The sequence below is a fragment of the Patagioenas fasciata genome, chromosome 6 (assembly GCF_037038585.1).
Source record: "Patagioenas fasciata isolate bPatFas1 chromosome 6, bPatFas1.hap1, whole genome shotgun sequence".
In the NCBI taxonomy this organism is placed as follows: domain Eukaryota; kingdom Metazoa; phylum Chordata; class Aves; order Columbiformes; family Columbidae; genus Patagioenas; species Patagioenas fasciata.
This window is the reverse complement of record NC_092525.1, coordinates 34,606,757-34,628,167: the sequence shown is the minus strand read 5'-3', so window position 1 is coordinate 34,628,167 and position 21,411 is coordinate 34,606,757. Positions and strand designations below refer to the sequence as shown.

At 38.8% G+C, this 21,411-nt stretch overlaps 1 protein-coding gene across 4 annotated transcripts in view; it reads left to right on the top strand.

Annotated features, from left to right (window-relative positions):
* Positions 1–21,411, top strand: part of PRKACB (protein kinase cAMP-activated catalytic subunit beta) — a 70,311-nt gene that overhangs the window by 31,261 nt on the left and 17,639 nt on the right. The window contains exon 1 of one of the 4 annotated variants that reach the window (XM_065841790.2): positions 4,300–4,501. The exons of 1 other annotated variant lie outside the window; for it this stretch is intronic. In XM_065841790.2, coding sequence (XP_065697862.1) covers positions 4,315–4,501 — 187 coding nt within the window. In that variant the 5' untranslated portion in view covers positions 4,300–4,314. Of the gene's footprint in view, positions 1–4,299; positions 4,502–7,701; positions 8,015–19,046; positions 19,108–21,411 lie in introns of those variants that run through there. 2 more of the 4 variants (XM_065841791.2, XM_071810497.1) reach the window with 2 other exon arrangements.

Genomic DNA, 21,411 nt, shown 5'->3' with positions numbered 1-21,411 from the left:
AGTCCTTAATTTTAAGGCTTGACTGATAGGGTAGAATTGCATCTTAGAATTTGTGAAATGATATTTTAGCAGAGATTATTAAAAAGAAGTTGTGCATGTAGCTACACTGTTTCCTGATTCTTTTTCAGCCAGAAGCTGAAAGAGTCAGTGACCGATTACAGCGCTGGGTGTTGTCACCTGTGGCTGAGAGACACTGGGCATTAAGTGCTGGGGAACGAACACAAGGTTATGGATTGGTCATTAGGAAAAGTATAAATAACTCTGTTGCCTTTGTCACATTAGGGGACCGCAGTGTTCACCATTTTCTATGGCTAGTGTTATTGTGTTGTTGTTTTATAAATTTGTGGGAGAGTACCTTAAAAATTTCAACTGAAATATTATTTATCAAAATACTGTAACTTACACATATATTGTTTGCATTCATAGATTAATCTGTTACCCACCTCTCTTGGTGTTTTAACATGTTTTAAAATATTGCCAAGATTTCATGGCTAGAATTTAGTGAAAATAGAATTTCTGCCGAAAGGAAATTCTTCATGTTTCAGTGTTGACTTTGGCTGCAAGGAGAAGTTGGAGCTTCATTATCTCTTTTGGAACAGAAATTTTAGAAACCAGCTTTACATCTTTCTGTGTAACTAACACTTTCCTTGAATTATACACGTAGCTGGTGTGAACTGAGTGTGTTTGGGAGCGCTTTGAGGAGATGGAGCTCTGTGGGCATGGGACCCCCCGCGCCGGCACTGAGCCCTGGGCGGACGGTGCTTGGGCTGCACTGGGCCAGGAGCTGCGGGGCACCCACCAGGTAGCATGTACGCTGTGTAGCCTGGGAAGTTTAGGTTAATTTCACAGTATATGTGTTTAAAGAGGGGATTGTCCATGCTGCCTGGCTGTAGAAACTAATATGAGACCGGGATGGCAACTGACTAGTCTTCAGGTCTTCAAATGTAATTGTTGTAAACTGACTTGAAGTAAGCAAATCTTTTGTAGCAGAAAGGTTTCCTAGGTCACAGACACCGTCTGTAGAGTAAAAATTATTCAGTGGAAGTTAAGTTAACCTAATCAGGCTTGATATTATACAGGCTGTACCTGTGCCCAGAGTCTGACACACACCTGATATGACTTGTATTGGGTGGGTAGAACATCTGGATGTTCATGGTCTGCCTGGAGCACAGCCAGCTTCTGCTCTTTTGGGAGGGCGTACAACATCTGCGCAGCTTTAGAGCTGGCTCAGGTTCTTCTTCCAGCTCAGAACATAAGAAAGACTACTTCAGGTCTCTTTGCATATGTCTGTATAAGCATTTAATGGTATTTAAAGATTTAAAAACTGGCAGTACCGGCTAGCAAGTGAAGTCCAAAGACAAGCAGAGCCACAGAGTTTTGCCTTTGATAAAGCACTATCCATTGCTGATTATTGAGCTTTTGGGCAGTAAGATAGAGCTTGTGGATTCTGTGCTTCATATATAGCACATAAAATACTTGGTGTGGATCGATTAATATTGAGTTGATTTGCTAGATTAGGATGTCAGTAAGATGAAAGATTAGGTAAAAGAGAGTAGGAGATTCCACCTTGAAAAGTCATAGACTTATTTGAAGACATCTAAGTCCACATGGGATGTGAGGTTCACAGAAAGTCAGTGTGGTAGTGTTTTGTATTATCATTGGGCAATGCTAATCAATGCCAAAAATTTCTAAGATTAGGAAAGAGTATTACTATCTGCATATAAATCTGCATATAAATATGACCAGTACCTTCTCTATAACTCTATAACAGAGTTTGCTGGCAATAGGTTGTAGAATTCTGGCAAATCCAGGTTTTCTCTTAGGATATCTTCTAACAGTCTGTTTTTTATTACCTGTTCTCAGTTGAACCAGTTCACTTCTGTGATCCTAGAGGATGCATATTTCTGCTTCCTATTTTTGACACTTAATTCCTGTGTCCAGGTTAGTCACTTGGGTGCATTCAGAACTCTGAATTTTGGTGGGCAGAGCTGCTCTCTGGCAGTTCCCGCATCTCTCCATTGACACTGCAGGTTGGCAGACTCTAACATATGCGATGTGAATTTTGCAAATTACTCTGTTTCAGATCAGGGGAACAAAATGGTTTTGCTGAAGACATTAGGAAAGATAAGACAGCAACATAAAGGCTCAGAAGCATGGGAGAGGAGAGAGACAAGATGAGCGTACCATCATACCAGGTGGCTTTGTGTGCTGGAGAAAATAGCCAAGGTCAGAGAAAAAAATAGTCTCTTGGAACAATTCCCTGGATGCCCTGAGACTTGCAGTGAACTGCAGGGGAGCACAGCTGTACAATTCCAGAGGGGCTCTTCCAGCTCCTGAAAGTCCACCAGGCAGGGAAATAAGTATCTTGTTGTTAAGTATTTCTTACACTGCTTTATGAAAGATGGCATAGCATTACTCTCAAAGTATTTGGTTATATGTGGCGCATAATATATCCCCTCTGCATATTTGTAACCTCTGATAATGCAAACGGATCCCCACGGTCGTCACTAGCTCTTGTTCCTGCCAGCAGAACCTGGAACCAATGGGATGTCATAGACATCAGCATTGTCCTTGTGACAAAGCAGGTGAAAGGATGGAAGGTGTAATGTGGCAAAGGACCCATGTTGGCATCTGGGAAGGTTGCAGCACTGGACCCTGACCAGGGAGAGCAGTCTGGTCACCAACAAGTTAGCAGGTTCTCATCCAGGTGTGCAGACCGGTATATAAAATTATAAGTGTTTAGATGGTTCCAAATTTTGAACAGCCACTGGAGAAAAAATTTAGATTACCAGAGTATATCCAGACCTTGAAAGCAAAGGGTGTTTCTGTGCTTTGCGTAGAGTCTAGAAATTTAAACTGTTGTGTTGACTGAGGCTGATTACAAGAAGTCTAGAAGTGCCCGTTAGGAGGAATGTAACCAAATCTGTAAAGTCTGTCCCTCAGCATTTTTATTGTTTTATCATTATCATAGGCAGTTTGTCATATTTTATTTTTTTTTCTGAAGCACAGAGCTGTTATGAAATAGTTATGTAATGTCCAAGGCTGGATATCTGCTGACATTTGAAAACTATTCAGTGAGAAGTATGGTGATGAAAAATGAGAGGTATGTCTTTAACACGTGTTGACTGTAAGACAGGAGACAGATTGTGGAGAAGTTATTTCAATCTTTCTTAAGAATAGCCTAAATTTTTAAGAAGCCACATCTTATATGTGCAGAAGATATACTGGGAAACCTGCCTAATGCATGTGTTTCCATTTTCACAAGAATGGCTATCTAGTATTACCCATTGTAACCACGCAAAATAACACAATTTGCAAATTAATATAATTTAATGTTAAATGCAGCTTTCAATTTATTTTCCCTACGTTATGCACCATTAAAAATGCTTTCTAGACTTACTCTACAGCTGCAAATACTCACATTTATTGTGAATGAAAAAGCTTTCTTACGCAATTCCAGGAGACTTGCATGCAAAGCTTTTGCATGAGCAATGTCAGGAGCTGGTGAGTGACCATGACTTCGTGACTCTCCTTCCATCTGCCTTTGGGGCAGGGAGGGCAAGCGTGCTGCTGGATAAGGATCTGCCAGCGCTGGTTGTTCTGGTACTTTATTCCTGAAAAAATTAAATGAATTTGGTTCCTTCTTGAAGTAAGTAGAACCCGATTTTGATAAGTATAATGCAGTTGTGTTTATATGGACATTAGAATTGAACTTCTTCAGTCTGATAATTCTTGAAGGAGAAAAGTATTACTCTTTTTTTCTCCTCAATAATAAAATACTAGTTTATTCAGTAGGTTTTGCAAGTAACCTCCTTGCTTAGAAAGTTGCTTCATTGAAAACATGAGATTACTGATGATTACATTAGAACTGGTTATGTTTGCTATGTAATACTCCATCTTCATGGTGGGGAAGAGCTGCAAAATAGTCACTTATTTTTTCACACATGGTTGTGGTAAATTAAAATTATCTACCTTCTGATCTTTACTTCTGAACAAGTTGTTTATATTATAATATTTTAATGTGTGTGTATATGTGTATGATGTGATGCATTAAAAAAATGTGAAAAGACCTTTTGGAGCAATTATTGCATATTTTTAAAAAGCAAACGTTTCGATTGACATGAGAAGAGAGTTTTAGCAGTGTAAACCAGGACATGATGGAGCTTTGCAGAACAGGAAGCAGAAGCGAGCGGTGGTTGAGCAAACCCTGCCCACAGGAAGCCTGACACATGCACGGCTCTTCGTGCCTCTGCCTTCTTCAGCTCCCTTTAGATACTTTCTGTCTTGCTTTTGCAAAAGTTGCCAGTGTGTTAGATGGCAGCTCAGAAGGAGGTCCCTTGTCACCAGTGCACGGGGACAGCCACAGCACTGCAAAGACTGGAAGGGTTTGCTAACCGGCTTTTCCATAGGCACTCCAAGAGCGGTCCCCATGACCAGAAAGCGGCTCTGGAACATGAGAGCCAGCGCTGCTCTGAGCTTGCTGTCCTGTGGGACAAATCGAGTAAGTAGGGGGATTTTGCTTGTTTTAAAGAGATTCACTCTTGAGTTTGCAGAGTAAGTGAAGAACTTGGCGTGTTTGTAATCAAATTTGGCACTGATCTGTGATACATTTTGGTGGCAATTTTACGATTCATTACCTGAAGGTAGTAATTTGCAGAACAGCATATGGCATTGGGCAAGGGGAAGTGGGGGGCTGGTTCATGGACCTGTGACTGGGGGCAGAATTAATCCCTCATCCTTCTTTTCTCTTAAAGCACAGTTGATTTGTTTTGGCAATCCCCACCCCAATTTTTACTTCTCGATTACTTCCTTTATTTTCAAATTATATCAACTAGTTCAGCAGAAATAGAGAACTCATTAAAGATTGTAATATTTAGACTTTGGAATAGGTAGACATCACTGCACAGATTTAACTTTTAATCATTCATTGTTTTATTTTAATGGATGTACATCAGAATGCTCTGTACAGTGGTAAACAATATAAAATTGTGTTTGGTTTAACTATTACGTATTAATTTAGTGTGGGAATGCTCACTATCATTTCCTCATTAGTGAACAGTTTACAGTATTACTTGTAGGGATGAAAACTTTTCATGATTGTAACAAAGGTGAGAGATTTAAAAGAATATCCCAATCTAAGTAAATTGACATTTGATTTTCATTTTTTTATTTTGAAGCTGTGAATTATTTTGCAAAGCAATTATTGTCTCTGTGGTTAAATACTTGTTTTAAAGTTACAATATGGTAATTGATGATTATTTTGTTCCAGATTTCAAATTCACGGATGGATTTGAGATAGCACAATTAGTTGAAAATAGGCCTTCCTGGAAGTGCTTAACATCAGTGTTACCATGAAGAAAATCAGTGTTTATACAGCTCCCTGCTTGCAATTTAAAATATTATATTAGTAGGGAGTGAATATGTTTTCAGAGGATAAGCACTGAACATGGGAACAAAAAGGTGTTAATGCATTGACCTAAAATAGATTCAATCTAGGTCTCCCAGATGAGATGAGAAAGGATCGACTGGTTTTGTTGGGAAGATAAGTGATGAAAGTGCATAAATTCTGAGCTTCCGCTTCTCAAAAATATTTTCAGCTTGTTAAAAATAGATGCATACTTCTGTTTATGTAGAAGCTCTTTTTTATGTAAATAGCCATTTGAAAAAATAACACTGAAGCATTTTTGTTTATATAACATGAAGAAAAAAATGGTATTGACCTACTGACACTTACAAATTGTGACCTGTTTGTGTACAAGTCTCTACAATTTTTTTTCCCCCCTCTATTTAAGGCTGGCTTCCTCATGTGACATGCTCCATGAGGAAATGGACTGTCATGTCTGTTGATGATAAACATGGTGAAAATGGCTGTTCTGTGAATGCTATTTTAAGTCACAATTCAGTGCATGCAGTTTTTCTCAGCCAAAGTTACTGAGCTGCTTGCTGAATGGTGGTTTATGATGTATCTTTGGGTTTGGGTTGAAATTCTGCATCTTTATCCTGAACCTTTACTCTCAATTTGTAGATTTATTATATTTTTAATAGTAAATAAGAATACTTAGTCTACATGGACTGAGTCTACATTTCAGGTTTCTCATTTCACTGCCACTGTAGCCAAATGCGTAATAGAGGAGATAAGTACAGCGGAGGGACTATTTCTGTCTACTACTGCCTCCTAACTGTATCTTTACAAAAATACATCATCTGTGAAAATTATTTGTAAAAAATGAAGGAGAATGTTGTGGTGGTGCTGTGTGTTGCTTGTTTGGTTTTCACCTGAGAATTCAATGTCATAGAATTGTGTAGGATCACTGAATTCAGGTTGTTGATTGTTTTCACAGAAAGTTTAATGACTAAGCAGTGTTTTAGAAACATACCGGTGTTTGTCTTGTGAGGATATTTGAATATTCTCAACTATTCTGCCTGTATCATTGCAGCTTATGGAATGTTGGTGTAAGGTTTTAGGTGAAGCTACACAGCAGACAGTGTGAATTACTGCTGATGTTTGAGACAGAAGCACTCTTTTTAATTACTCAAAAAACCTGGGAAGTGATTTCTCAAAATTTTGTTGGTTTAGGTTTGAAGTAGAAAGAAAGTTCATATATTTATAGCTGCTGCAATGAAATACTGTAACAGATCTGTTTCTGTGTATGTCTCTTTACAAGCAGTTACTGTGAAGCTCCGGGTTTGAAGAGAAAGGAGCTGCTGACTTTGTTTTGTCGCTCATCTAGTGTTGTGGGTTTGAGTGGTTTGCCATGTGGTCCACAGAGGTTTTTCAGTGGTTGGTTTTGGAATTTAACATCTTTGCTTTGTCTTTTTCATATGTAAAACATGCAGTTTTTCTAACATACCTTGGGTTCTTGGTTGCTGCACGAAACGAATGGATGTGTTTTGTGAAATCCTCAGAACCCGGTAGGGCAGAGGTGGCTCAGGGCACCATGGGCCTTGGAATAGGTTTTAAAAAGCTGACTGAGCACACGTGTGATGGTACAGCCTGAACTGGTAACCAGGGCGGTTGTGCGACACAGCCGGAGGCTGACAGGGCTGCGATGGCAGGCACCACCACGCTCCGTTTCATTCTCCGCTTACGTGTCTTGACTGTGACCACTTGAGCTTATATGGAACATGTCTTGATTTTTGTTTCGTTTTCGTAGTTGCTTGTTGGTCTTTGTAAGATTGAAGTGGGAAAGGAAAGGAGAAAGAGGCTGCTGTGTTTTGAACATGAAGACAGTAAGATCAGTGTGAATATTTTATTCTCGAACTGATACAAATATTTTCCAGATCTGTGCATAATAAGAGAACACATTAACAACTTCGATAATTAAAATGGTCAGGAGAGTCACTAGTGCATCTTGGTCATCTTCATAGTCTCTGAATTGGAAATGAAAAGGTGATGAATAGTCGGAGGAATATTATTTGGTCTCTGATTCAAAATAACATCAGTGTGCTTTCAAATACCATGGAATGACTTATATTTATCTGAATAATGTCTGTATATGTGTGTGGAGAGAAATATACATGTGAGGTACGAAATAATGTACAGAGTACATTGTGTGAACTGATTAAAGCTTTAGAATAACTACGAGTTGGGTGCAAGTCAACAGATAATTCTAGTCTAAGGTTGCCATGGAAACAACCAGTGCTTGATATAATTGAGAACATCTTAAAACCTCCTGGTGTTTGCATGCTTTTTTCCCCTGCCATTTTGAGTTGCTTTAGACATGAATAGGTAGCATTGGTCAGAACAGAAGTAGTTAATGAGCAAAACCAAATACCTGTGTCCTGAATATTGATTTTTGTTTCACTGCTGGTATTTTGTGCTTCATAGTTTGTTGCATCACAAAGAGCTCGTAAGGAAGAGCAGCTCTCTGGATTCCGTGTGCTCTCTCTTTCCATTTAGTGTGTGTGTTTAAAGATTGAAGCAGAGATTCGGTAGAGATGAGCATACTTCATCAGCTGTTGGATTAATATTAGGAGCAATATGTTTCTGAAAACTAGCTTTTCAGCATGGATGGTAAGTCTTTTCTATTACCTTAGGCACTATTTTTTTTGTTTCGTCTTCACGATCAGGAAAAATCTACCAGGTTTCCCTTTCTTGTCTGCAGAGCTGCATCGACTACTGATTTCTTTGTTTTTGTTTTCAACTCGCTGTGGGTTTCTATTAAAATGTACTTGTCTTAAAGATTTGCTGGTTTTATTAAAAATATTGCTTTGCATAACTGGTATTTACCATTTGAAATTTTATTTTAAAGCTTTCATTTGGAAATAACTGTTACAGATCATTAAGGCACAGAATCGGATTTAGAAAATTTTATAATTCAATTATATATATGTCGGTTCACTTAATTTTCTGTGCTGCTTGTAATAAATTATTTTGCGTGAATTGATAAAATCAGAGAGGCCTTCTGAGATCTTCGTAATCATCACCTAAAAATTCTAAACTGTCTTTTGTTGTTTTTCCTCTGAACCAGCTTATTCATCTATGGCTTTTATTCTTTCTAAATGATGGGGTAGCAGAATAGTTGAGGTCATTCATGGGAGCAGGAGATGGGAGTCTTATTTGAAAATAGATACTATAATAGATCTACTAAACTTAGGAGGCAGGTATTTGCTTTCCAAAAAATCATTGTGAGTACTTATTAAAAGGTACTTTGAGTTTAATGGAATTATGAAGTACTAGAATTCTTACTTGGAATATTATTGAAAATTGTACCTAAATATATAAATTCTGTACCTTTATTTCCTTAGAAAGAGATACCCTTTGAAAATTGTTTGCAGAAAGCCCAAATATGTTAGTTTATGAAACAATGCCCTTTTGTTTCAGGCAGATGGTCTGGAGCTTTGGAAAATTATTTGAGACGATTAGAGATTGCTTGGAAAGAAAAAGCAGATAATCGTGTATATGGGGTTTGTGTGTGTGTGTCTGTGTGGTTTTGCATTATCCTACAAATTTAAAGGGCTATTTTTATGAAGGTTTCACTTTTGTGCATGTCATGAGATAAAGAGTGGGAGGAGTCATATCACTGCTGATACCAGCTTCTGTGCACTTATCTCAGACAAATGTGGGGAGGTCATCTCCCCCGGCATGAACAGCGTGGCTGTTGTTCCCTTGTGTACAAGGTGCAGTAGACAAATGTCAAAGCCTGTACAGTTATAAGACAGGGTTTCAGAACTTTGTATGTACATTGTGAAGGTTTACGTTACAGCCTCAGGGCTGCTCAAGTGCCCCTCAGTGCAGGCTGTCCCTGACGGACGTGGCCTGGCTGCCTGTGTGTGCCCCCGCAGCCGTGCAGGACGCAGGTGGCCTCCCGAGCTGATGATGGCCAGCCTGGGCTCGGCTGGGCTCCCACCATCCTCCTCAAGGACATCTGCCCCTGCTCAGCCTCTCTGGAGATGGGGGTTGGTGAAACCACAGCCTGGCTGCTCCTTCGTCTGCCATGGAGAGGGAGGTCTCTCGTTGGGTTCGAGGGTCTCTGCTCATCATGTTGCCAGGCTGGGTTTTCCATCTCCTTCACGCTTAGGTTTTAGTTTCCGTGGGAATTAAGGTTTGTAGAAGTCAGCTTTATGAATTTTGAATTTTGTTGCTTGAGTGGCTATTTTGGTGTGGTTTGGTTTTGGTGTTCTGTTATGATTGAGTCATTTTAAGGTAATCAATTTCCTACAAAATAGGTAAAAAAGAGGTTACAGATGTTTTGCTTTGTTGGTTGTTATGGTTTAGATTTTTTTAGGGGCTGGTGGTGGCTTGGTTTTGTTTTCCTTACCCTGGGGCTTTGTTCCACAATTTGCATCTGTAGATTTAATTCATCTTGACATCCAGGCTCCTGGTTCCATTAAAAATATAAATAAATAGCTGCAACTTTTACCAACTGTCAGTTCCCAGTCAAAAAGATCTATAAATGAGAAGTCTAATTTTGACAAGGGAAAGGTGACTATTGTCTGCTCTATCAAGAGAGAATTAGATTAATTCTTTAGAAACATTCCCCCAGTTAAGCCACTTCTGCTTTTCAGTGCCCCTTTGTGGCTCTCTTTGCTGCAGCGGTGTTACATTACACCCTGTCAGTGGATAAAATCAGGTGCTCTCCTTGTGAAAGGTTGCCAAGATGCAAGTGAAGCCTCGATGAAAATGTGATATATCTTATTCAATTGTAAGTACAATTGGCTTTTTCTTTTTTTTTTTTTACAGGAGGTTTGTTTGTTTGTTTGTTGGTTTTTTTTGTTTTGTTTTGTTTTGTTTTTTCCTGGAAAGACTTGAAGGAGAAACTGATTTTAGATTTCTTTGGTTTAGGGTTTTTGTTTCGAACAACAGAACATTCTTGAACAGATCAAAACTGGAAGACCAGGTAACTAACAGCCCCAACTCCCGGCTCTGAAAGGTGCTGCTCTGCTAGATCTCCTGTCTCACTAGGAACAGGCTTAATACTCACAAGTATCACCAAGTACAAAACTGGTCTAGTACTTTCAAATACTGCAAATAGCGGGAATTGCTGATACAGAAATTTACATTCATAAGATAGCAGTTACCAAAGATGTGTGGGACAGAGCAATATGAGGGAAGAGTATGACCAGTGCTGGTAGACTGCTGAATTCCTGTCCGGCTTGGTGTGCACTGGAGAAAAGGAGCGTTTCAGGAGTGAGGGGGAAGGGAGGTTGGGTCAAAATCTTAGTTATATGCACTGGGAATTGTACATGCATCTTTTAAGGGCAAGGGACAGTAAGTAGTAACTAATTATTTCCACCTCTGAAAAGACTATAGAAAATGGAAGGATGCCGTGGAATTTCCAGGTGCCAGAAGTATGCGTCTTCCTATATGCGTCTCATGGGACTAATGGTTTTTTCCTTTCAGAAATTCCGCAATATTACCTGTTACCCTCTGGTAGCAGACTAGGATAATTTCTTAGGTGTTGACCTCGGTTCATGTTTTGTTCTGATTCTTGTATGAAATATTTGAGAAAAAGAAAAGGCAACACAGGCATTGCTGCATTGACGTAGTTCTCAAAATGCATCCATACAGTGAACAGTCCCTCAGGGTGCTTGGTTTGGAGTATAAGCAAAAATTGAGTTTAATAGAATTGGGGTTTCTTCCAAAAGAAAGGGTATTTGGTATGTTGTAATCTTGCATATCTTGAACTGTGACTTACTGTAGTCCCTGTTGTTACATTTCTTACATATATTTTGTTACCAGTAAGACTTTCTGTGGTTTTTAGTTTACATCTCAAATTGTTTATATAATTATTTGTTCCTGGTGCCTCCAAGAGTTGCTGCTGGTACTGCTGTTGCAGGCTAAAATTCACAACAGGAGGTTCCCAGCTTTAATTATTGAGGTTGTTAGGGGCAATTTTGTAAATTAAACAATGTTTTCAGTGTTTTCCTTTATTTATTCCAGTTGCTGACAGATAGTTCGGCCCATTAAGAATTAATGTGGTTTAGGTCTTTTGTTTTGTTTTATTTTGGTTTTTTTTCAGGATTTGCAACTCAGTTCTATGCAGGTTTTATGTCTGCCTTTTATCCAAACAAGCACTGACTGTAACTAGTTTCTCTCTAGTCCCATTCTTTATCAGAATATAGTAAACACTCTTACCTATTTTTTGCTTACCCCAATCCTGAGGCAAACAAAAACTCGTTGTTCAATCAATGCATTGAATTGTGAAATGTGTTTATTTACATAAGACTTCCTTATTCAGGAAGTCAACCTCCTTGCTATTTAAGGTTATAAAAGAACTTCTCCTGCTTGGCTGGTTACTGCAGACAGCCCTTTCCTGTAAATATTGAAAGCATGTTCAGCGGGAGATATGTCAGTGTAGTGATGTGTCAGAAGCTCACATCTTGCGAAGAGATGAAGAGCTGTTTTGCTGATTTACCCTGACAGCTGTGAAGATGTGTCTTACTGATTCCAGCACATTTACGAGAATTGGAGTGGTTTTGCTAATGCAAGATCTGAGACAAAGTAGCTTTGTGAGAAGCAGACTTAAACATGAGTGCAGTTAAACCAAGATTGGTGTATCTACTATTATTTTAATGCCTTGTATGAAATATTTGAAAAAAGAAAAATAAACACAAGAGTTGCTCTTTTCCAGTAACTTGTAAAGGGCACCTGTACAATGAACAGCTCCTGCAGTTCTTTAGTTTTCAGTGTGAAGAAGAAATTAATTTAGCAAAACTTGGGCTACTCCTAGAGCTTGGGTTACTCCTGGAGAAGAGGGTATTTGTGCATGAGTGTATCTTATATTATGAGAGGCATTGCCTGCTTGCAGGGAACTTACTAGTCAATGTGCGTATCAGATCAACTACCTGCAGATTGATGCTTAACTGTTCCTAGTAATCTAACCATGAAACGTGCTCTCCGTGATAGCTGCTCAGTGAAATGTTATCGTCTTTGGTCGCTGGACTTTCACAAAGAGGGCAGGCGAGGTAGTAATATGGAGAGGCAAGTTGGTACCCGCTATGTTCCATTGCGGAGGGGTGGGTGGCTTAACTACAGGAAAACTGCAGCAGGTGCTGTAAACATTGGTGTGTGGCTTTGACTGTAAGAGGAAAATCTGATTATTATGTATATTTGCATTTAATTATTAGAATTTGCTAACAAACTTTACTCATGAATGTGATACGTTTACATTATATTTTGTAGTAGTGCCCTATAGAAAATTTGGTCTTGGAACTCATTCTTAAAATGTTTGGTTGGTTTTTATTGTGGTTTTTTTGGGGGGGCTGGAGAGGAGGAGGGCATTGGTTTTGGTTTTGTGGTGGTTTTTTTTGTTTTCTTTTTTGTTTTGCTTTGTTTGGTGTTTGGTTTTCTTTTTCCCACATGGTAACCATGGAAATAGATGCATTGCAGAAACAGAAGTGTTTGAGTTTTCACAATTTTAGCACAGTTTTCAATTTTCTTTCTAAAGTAATACCTGTTTGACACAGGAAAGTGGTCTTTGACACTGTAGATCCTGTGGTAGTTGCAACATTTTAGATTACTTGCTGGATAAAGCTCAGCTACAATTATGGAGAGTGGCACTGGACAGATGAAGCTTAATTCCTAATTGCTCACAAAGCACATCAGTGTATGATAATTGAGGATTGTACGTGTTAACACTTCATATAACCTTTTATGTATGAACTAATTTTATATGTAGGGAGTGTTAAGTACTGCCTTTGAAAGTAATTGTATTAAACTTATAAGTACTAATTTAAAATTTTAAGTAAATAGAATTAACTTATCTAATAGAATAATTGAAGATTAATAACTTAAAATTAGAATTATTGCTCAGAAGCCTTTTCAGTAGCAATACTTTCATGATCCTGTTACACTAGCACAAACTGGGTTTCCTTCAGCAAAGCAGCAGTTCTATCTACCCCACATATCTGCCCATTTCCACCCCACCTGTCCCTTCCCCAGGAGAAACATTTGTGTGATGAAAAGAACTGGGAGCTGTTTTGGATTCAAATTAGCTTCCCTTGCCTGCCTTCTCTCCATTACTTTTTAATCTGGCCTGATTCCCTGACCTGGCTGGGCAGTGAGCCACAAAGATGCTTTTACTCTTTCAAGGAAGGTCACGATAGAGCGGCAGTGACTGTGGAAGGACAGGACGGGGGTGTTTTGTATTTATACCAGTCCATACTGAACACTGGATTGCAGCCTAACAAACCAAACTGCTATTTCTTGGACTTTTAAGCCTTAAAGCACGTGGATTGTTTCGATAGAGGACACAGATTTACAAATGTGTTGTCTCCGGCAGTTTGGAATTATTCCCTTCAATAAACGCTTAAAGGGCAGGAAGGTGTGAGAGAGACTCCTTTCCTTAGACCAAAGCTTAGTTTTAATGTATTCAAGAACTAACTGGATGCTGGTTCTAACCGGTCATTTTGGAGAACTGGGGGAAAAAAAAAATCAACTCCAATCAGAAAAAAGGTTGCCAACAACGCTTTAATTTGAAAGGAAAGCTTGGGCAAGAGAGAGAGATGCCACCCTGAAGGGCTGAGAAACCAGAAGGGACACAACAGCTCTCACCCACCAGGAATCTGCAAGACACCTCAGGTCATGTCCCATGCTTTGGTGTTCAGATGGAGCTATTCTGCTTGTCTGCATTGAGGAAATCTTGCATGTAATCAATAATTTTGGGTTTGAATAATAAATCCTAGTTTGGTTCATAGGTTTTGGTTGACTGTTTTGGGGTATTTTGAAGAGAGGAAGAGTCTTTTGGTGTAACTCGAAAACGTAGCATCTGTGTCTTGAGGGACAAGTCACTTTGTTTAATGAAGTATATTAATTTTTAATTTTTTTACGAGCACTGGGTCTGGGATCTCTTTTAGATTAAGAAAGCAGAGTTTAAAAACTTTTTTTTGTGGGAAATTATTGAATTGGAACATATATGCATGTACAACTCTGAGCAGAGCTACTACAAGACCTGATTGTGTTTGTGACTGAATACATTTCCTGATTTACGTTATAAATTTGAGGGGTTTTAAACAACATATCAGGGATTCACGTTTTAAGTGGTCTGGTGTTAGTTGGGTTTGGTCCTGTCTCCCAAGAGTGGTCTCAGTTATCTTGTACTTCTGGCATTAGCAGGGTTCACTGCCTCTGTTTGGACCAGTACTTTATCATTTAAGAAAAAGAACAAGGAGGAAAGGCTGAAAATTGAAGGGGAGGGGTGCAGTGGAGGAATTGTTGTCTCAAAAATAGAAGGAAGAAGAAAGTCAGTCTGACTGTGGCAGTTGTATGCAGTAAGTAGAGTATCTGCTGCTCAAAATTCAACAGGGAAAGGCATTATCCCTGATAGCTGAAAACCCAGCTCCTGTTGGTTTGTCTAAATCTGTCACATCTCTTATGCAGGCTGTTGCTGTCTAGCCAGCCAAGGAAAGAGCATGAAAATTAAATAAGACTTCAGCTTTGTTTAATTTACAGCTTAAAGTTATAGCCTGTAGCACTGAAAATTAAAAACAAAAAAAAAGGAAGAAATGTTGGGCTTTTTATAGAGCCCTTAACTGTTGCAAATTTGTGTTTATAAGAGTGACAAGAAACTGTCTGGCTCGAGACTTCAAAATCATGGACAGGATTAAAATAAGATTTTGCCAGCATTCCAAATTTTGCATTGTAGTGGATGAGAACAGTGTGTATTTTAAAATTCCTGCACATTGTAAATTAATTCCCAAATGTGCTCCCCCAAAAATCAAATTGTAGTTCTGTCTTCTAGTCTCAGGCATGGCAGCTGTAATGGCTCTTAATTTACTGCTTATCCCATTTCTCTCCCTTTTTCTCAATGGTTTTTCCATGCTCTTCTCTACTTCTTACCATCCCTGCCAGTATTCTGCTGAAGTGTTTACAGTGTGCAGTTAGATTAATTGATGGCACTTCCATTTTAATAGCAAACTTCTATGCAGTCAATAATTCTTATGTGATCCCTCATTTCTTAAGAACTTTTAGGTTTTGTGTTCCAGCAAATGAGCTCTTTCAGAACTGCTCCAAGTGTTTTGGTTTATTGGGGTGGTGGTGTTTGTTTGAGGTTGGTTTTTTTTTGACGGTGTTTTGTTTTGTAACTGAAGGTTCTTAGCCATTGTAGCTGTGTAAGTGAGCTTGCTCTGCAGCAGCAGTTTTGAACATAATTAATGTTTAAACAGAAATATAAGGTCAAAACTTTGCTCTCGAAGTAAAAAAAAAAAAATAAAAAAAAAATTAAATTGATGCAGTTTATTAACCTGGTTTTTGTGGCTTTGCATCTCTTAGAGCAGAAAAAAGACACAATTCTCGCAGGTCAGTTTTTCACAAGAGCCAGCAAGTGTCTCACCACAATGGTGACTTGTCCTCGACCAGGCCTCTATCACACTGGACATTTTTCACCACTGTTTTCACATAGTGCAAAACAGAGTGTTTTGTTCTTGTTGATGGTCTGTTTCAACGATACTATTTTAGTTTCTGTTTTGAAGAGTTTCCCAGCTATTAAAACATTAACTGGTGCTCATGCTACTTCCTCTGAGTGTATTAACACTTAGTTGTGTTTGTTTTCAAAGACTTGCCAAGGCAGAAGAATCTTGCTGAAAGCCTTGTGATGTTTTTCCTGCTAATCGAAAGAGAAATGTAAAGATATTTAAGACAAGAGGTTAATCGTGTAAGAGTGGGACTGAGAACTTGAATCGTTGGCTTCTCACTTGTTTCTGAAATGTGGTTACCATAACCACTGGATTCACAGAGGCGTCTGTATACATCTCAACGTTTAAGGCTATAAATATTGTTTGTATAAAAATGAAATATACAGATATGTTTACCAGAATATCTTCATATGTATTTTTTTTATTAAATGAAATACGAGATTTAATTAAATAACTCATTTAATTCCAGACTTCAAGTGATTATATTACAGTTTTGGAACAGAAATTGAATTGTATTTTGATAAAGGGCACTTTAAATACCAAGCAGAGATTGGCATTTAGCACAGCAGATGGGGGTTTGTAGTGATGCCCAATGTTTAGTCTTAATCAGTTTAGTTCTTGCTTTCTTGCCATGAATCCCATCCAAATGCTTTCTGGTTTTCTGTGTGTGTGTCTTTTGGGGGGGAGGGGGGGTGTTTTTCTTCCCCTCCCAAAAGAATTCTGGATTGCTGGCTCTTGTGGGAGATGTGCTTGAGAATAACAAATACAGTGCATGTGGGAGGTGGGAGAAAGGCAGAAAGTACCTGCTAGGAGCTCCTCGGGACTGCGCCGTCCACAGATGGAGCCTTTCCCTCTGCTGTCATTGCACCCTGCAGGGACGTCCTGAAACTCTTGGAGGTTCTTTCTGGAGCTTTCCTCTGATTCACTCGCTCTTCAACTGTGTTTTAGGCCAGTGTACACTTTATAGTACTGGTATGCCGTTTGTTAACAATTTGGTTTATGTTTAACTCTTTGTATCGAAGTTAATCAATAAATGTATTGTGCGTAGTGTGAATATACGGTTAGATAATAAATCTGCTGTTTGGGGGTGGGCTCAGGGGTTTTTTGGTTTTCTGTGTGGTAGGGTTTATTCATTTGATATTGTTGATGGCTGTGTGTGTTTTGGTTGGTTTGGGTTGTTTTCTTTTTGAGGGGAAGCGGGGACCTGTGTATGTATGCTTTTGGTTGGTTGGGATTTTTGTGGGTTTTGTCAGTTGGTTGGGCATTTCTTGGTTTGTTTTTCATTGATACCTCTTTGTATGCCAGTATTGCCTGGGAACCTCTTGCTCTCGAGTCCTGCTTCCCACAGCAGTCTCTCCAGCAGCCTGAGCCACCGAGCCCGTTTGCCCTGGCTGTGGGCACAGCTCTGCGTGGGCCTGGCCTCCTGCTGGCTCTGATACACAGGGGATCACTCTTCCCCTGTCAGCTGCGTGTGCGCTGGAGCATTGCTTCTGAGCAGGGTTTGAGCTGAAGCAGGCACAAGTTACAAAACTGCTTCAGTTCTTTCAGTTTTAACTCCTTGGCTGTTACCCCATTTCTTACTGCTATTTCTGAATCTCCCCAGATTTCTGACTAAATGCTTTGGGTGTTTGCATTGCATAAAACTTGCTTCTCCTGCCAGCTGTTACTCTTGCTGGTCACGAAGAGCGAGGCTTGTGCTGTGTGTTTGTGCTTAACCTAATCTCTGCACTACTTGTGCATCCCCCCCAGTTCCAGCTGGTGTCCTTTCCAATGCTTCCAGTTGTTTTGGCTGTTGCTGTGTCCCTCATTGTGCCAGTGCTGTCACTTGGGATTCGTCCTCTCCTTCCAGCACCTTTCTCTTGTGCAGCAGCTTTTCTTCCTTTCATTTCAGCCTCCTTTGCTCCAACTTCTGCTGTACCAGTGAAATCAGTCTGAACAGGGGCTGTCTGCTGGTCTTTGCATACATCCCTGCATCCTCATCTTCCCTTTGCTCAGCCATATATGAGCGATCCTTGCTCTTCAGTGCTTATGGGAAACTGTATATCAGTGTCTCTTTCCTGGGCTCTGTTTTTCAACAGTCTTATAAAATTAAATCATACTTGTATGGCCACCATACAGGACTTCCACATGCATTCCAGTTGGATACAGCAACTTCAGCTCTGAAGTTGAGACTTTACAAAGAGTTTTGTTGCTGTTGTTGTGTAACGAGACTGAAATTTGATTGTGAATTTTTTTTGGAGACTGCTTGCCATTTCTATGCCATCCACCACATGCCATGCAATTCACACTTGCTGTCTTTTGGAACAAAGTGCCAAGTAGTGGGAAGATCACCCGATTACAGGTTTTATTGTGATCCAGCATGCTGCAATGAAGATAGATACACTTGTTAGCAACAGTTCCTTGGATGTGTGTGTCTTGGAATAAATTCATTGTTAAAGATGCCAACTTGATCTCCTGAAGTTTTGTAAGCTGTGCTTATTTCTGTGATGCATCATCTTTTTTTCATACTGAATTTAGCTGCCTTTGGGTTTTTTTGTCTTTTCTTTGCTCAACCATTCTGTGATTTAGCATGAGTCATTCTGTCTGTGTGGGAAAGGGCTGGTTTATTACAGGGTCTGTTCTTCAGTGGGGAGGGGAAAGGGTGGAATGTATTTGTGTTTTCTATGTGTTGTGGAAATGCATAAAACTTTTTTCTTCTCTTTCTTTCCTCTCTTCATCATCTCATCTGTGTGGGTGAATGTTCCTGCAACCCTTGGGGAACCTATAGAGACTTTTGGTATGCTCATTCCTTCATTAGTGCCCAAAGTCACAGATGCTAGTAACAGTTTAAAAACTAGAAAAGCAAACAAGAGTCACGTCATAACAATGTAAAGTGGCTAAAAATGTGCACCTGAGGAAATCTTCCAAGTCATCATCTAATAAACCTATTCATTTGCATCATCACAACAATCCCAATGGCCACTACTATCCAGTTGGTGTAAATTTTGATTCTGCGCTTGAAAAAGTAGGAACAAAATGTGTTTTCCTGTAGCAAGACCTAACGTTTTGTGATCAAGATGTAATTTTCAAAAGTACTTAATCCTGTTTCAAATTGAGAGTTCTCTTTTCAGAAGTGACTGAAGTGTATGCACTGAATTTGCCTAAATTCTGTTTGAAATCACCTGCTGAATTGTGTTGTAGCGCAGGAGCCCAGGTGACCTCTGAAAATGAGAACCAGGCACAATTTGACCCACTTTCTCATTAGGAAAAAATGTAAGTCTAGTAAAACACACTACAGAATATGAAATAGCCTTTAAAAGATAGTGGTTTTAACATAAATGAGTGCCATTAGGTAGCTTTATTTTGCAAATACGTGTTCAATGCTGCTTTCCAAGAAAAGAGAGCAAAAGCAAAGTAGAATGAGTTTTATTGAAGGAGAGATTGTGATTTATTGAAATTAGAGGGGTTTTTTTGCTTTCTTCCACAATTTGAATATTTCCAACTGTATCACAGGTTTTTCATAAACAGCATTTATTCCATGAGTAGAACAGAGACAAAGATGAGCACCTGTAATTGTATTTCAGTGCAAAATATGGAAAAACTTAAATATCCCTCATGTTATCTCCGTTGTTCTTATAAATTAATATTTTAAGACGTATGTACCGAAATGACATGAAAAAATGAGACCAATTATTTCCTGTTTTGGTTGTTGTACGTACTGCTAAAGGTAATGTTCATTTTAAGCTATTGCCTGTTCAGTTTGAAGACTCAGCTTCTTGGTACTCTTAATGATCATCCTAGGGTTTTTCTTGTCATTGAGAGGAAATAATATTAGTACTACTTTGACATAAATTGATGTTTAAAAAACTTTTATTAGTAGTTATCATTTCATCAGGTCATCTCTGTTCTCCTCGTGGAATAAGGATCATCAGGTATAAATTTGGACATCATTAGCTTCCCTTTTTTGTATTGAAAAATTATTTCATGCCACAGGAAATCCTATTTTCTTTTTCAAATTTTAATAATTAAAAGTCATTACATGAGTAACCCAAACAATTTAAAAACAATGGAAATATTAATCCAATGTGGCAAAAATATGTCGAACATTTTACTGATTACCCACTAAAATATTTTTAAGTCTTAGTGAGTTTTAATGTCAATATAAAATAGTTTATTTGATATGAACTATGTTGTTCTTACTGTACTTAACCATAAGTTTAGGGTAATAAGTGTGTTCCTCCTCTTTGTTATTGCTTATTTCTCTTAAAATTACTGAGCGGATATCATGCTTTAAACAACGTTAAGACCGCGAGGTCTGCCAGAATGCTGCTCCACCAGAGCCAGCGACAGTGGGAGCCATAAACCTCCCTTGAGTTTTGTGATAGTTGAGTCCCATAACGCACTTGAGAAGGGGGAAAAAGGACAACAAGAAAATTCATGACCAGTCTTTTCCTGGGCTGCCTTTGTTACTGCTGCTGTAACCGTAGCAGTAACAGAAGAGTGATAAGAGAATCTTGAAAAGTTCTCTGTGCAGACACTAGTGTTCTCTGAAAAGTACAGAAAAGTTCTGTTTCATCAGATGATTGTTTACAACCCCTTATAAATGTGATCTTTTAATGACCATCAGAAGGTAAAATGCAGTTGCTAAAATGTATGTTCCTAGATACTGACCAGAATAATCTTGATACACGCTGAGTATTTTTAGAAATTGCTTGTGGCAGAACATCGCAGTACAGAAAATCCACTGTTATTAACATTATATTATCTGAAATGATTCAGAGAACACAAAAACAGTATGATATTTTCTTCTTGATTCTGTGACTCTTTTGGAACCACAGCAATGTCTGAAACACCTCCCATTTATGACTCTGCATTAAGTAATCTCCATTGATCTGGCTGATAATTGATATTCAAAAAACAGAACAGCTGATAGATGATCCGAACAAAATATGTTGGTGCACATTTTAAACAGTCATCCAGAATTTTGCTATTACGCATTCCTTCAATTTCAATGGAAAATGAATATTTACAATATATATTCTCTGACTGTGGGCATGCCTGATGTGCAGTGTCGTTGTAGCCATGTGCTTTGTCTGTGCTTGCAGTAATGCTGTCCATTTGGTACATGAGCTTGCAAACAGCCTTTAAATAAAGGTGATGGGGGAAAAAAGCAATACGATTGACATTACGCTCAATCAGTTGAAAGAAGATGTAACTTTTATTTAACAAAAACAGATGTGGAATGGCTATTTATAAACGTCAGGGTTTTTTTCCCAGTCAAATTAAGAATGTCTTACATCACCTTAAAGCCTGCTTGCGTATACAGTATTGTGAGTTATTAGAGCTGATGTAGTTTAAGTAATTTGTGTAGAACGATGTAGTTACTCCAGAAAGCTTAGAGGTCACCTGGAGATATTGTAGCAGCTCTAGAGGCATTGGTACTTGCTTTCATACCTGGTGAAAATAGCATATTACGAGTTGAAGAAAGAAGTTGATAATGAAGTTTACATATTTTGTTAACAAAGCTTCTCCATTGCATTCATGATGAATTATGTTAATGAAAATGTACTTTTTTGT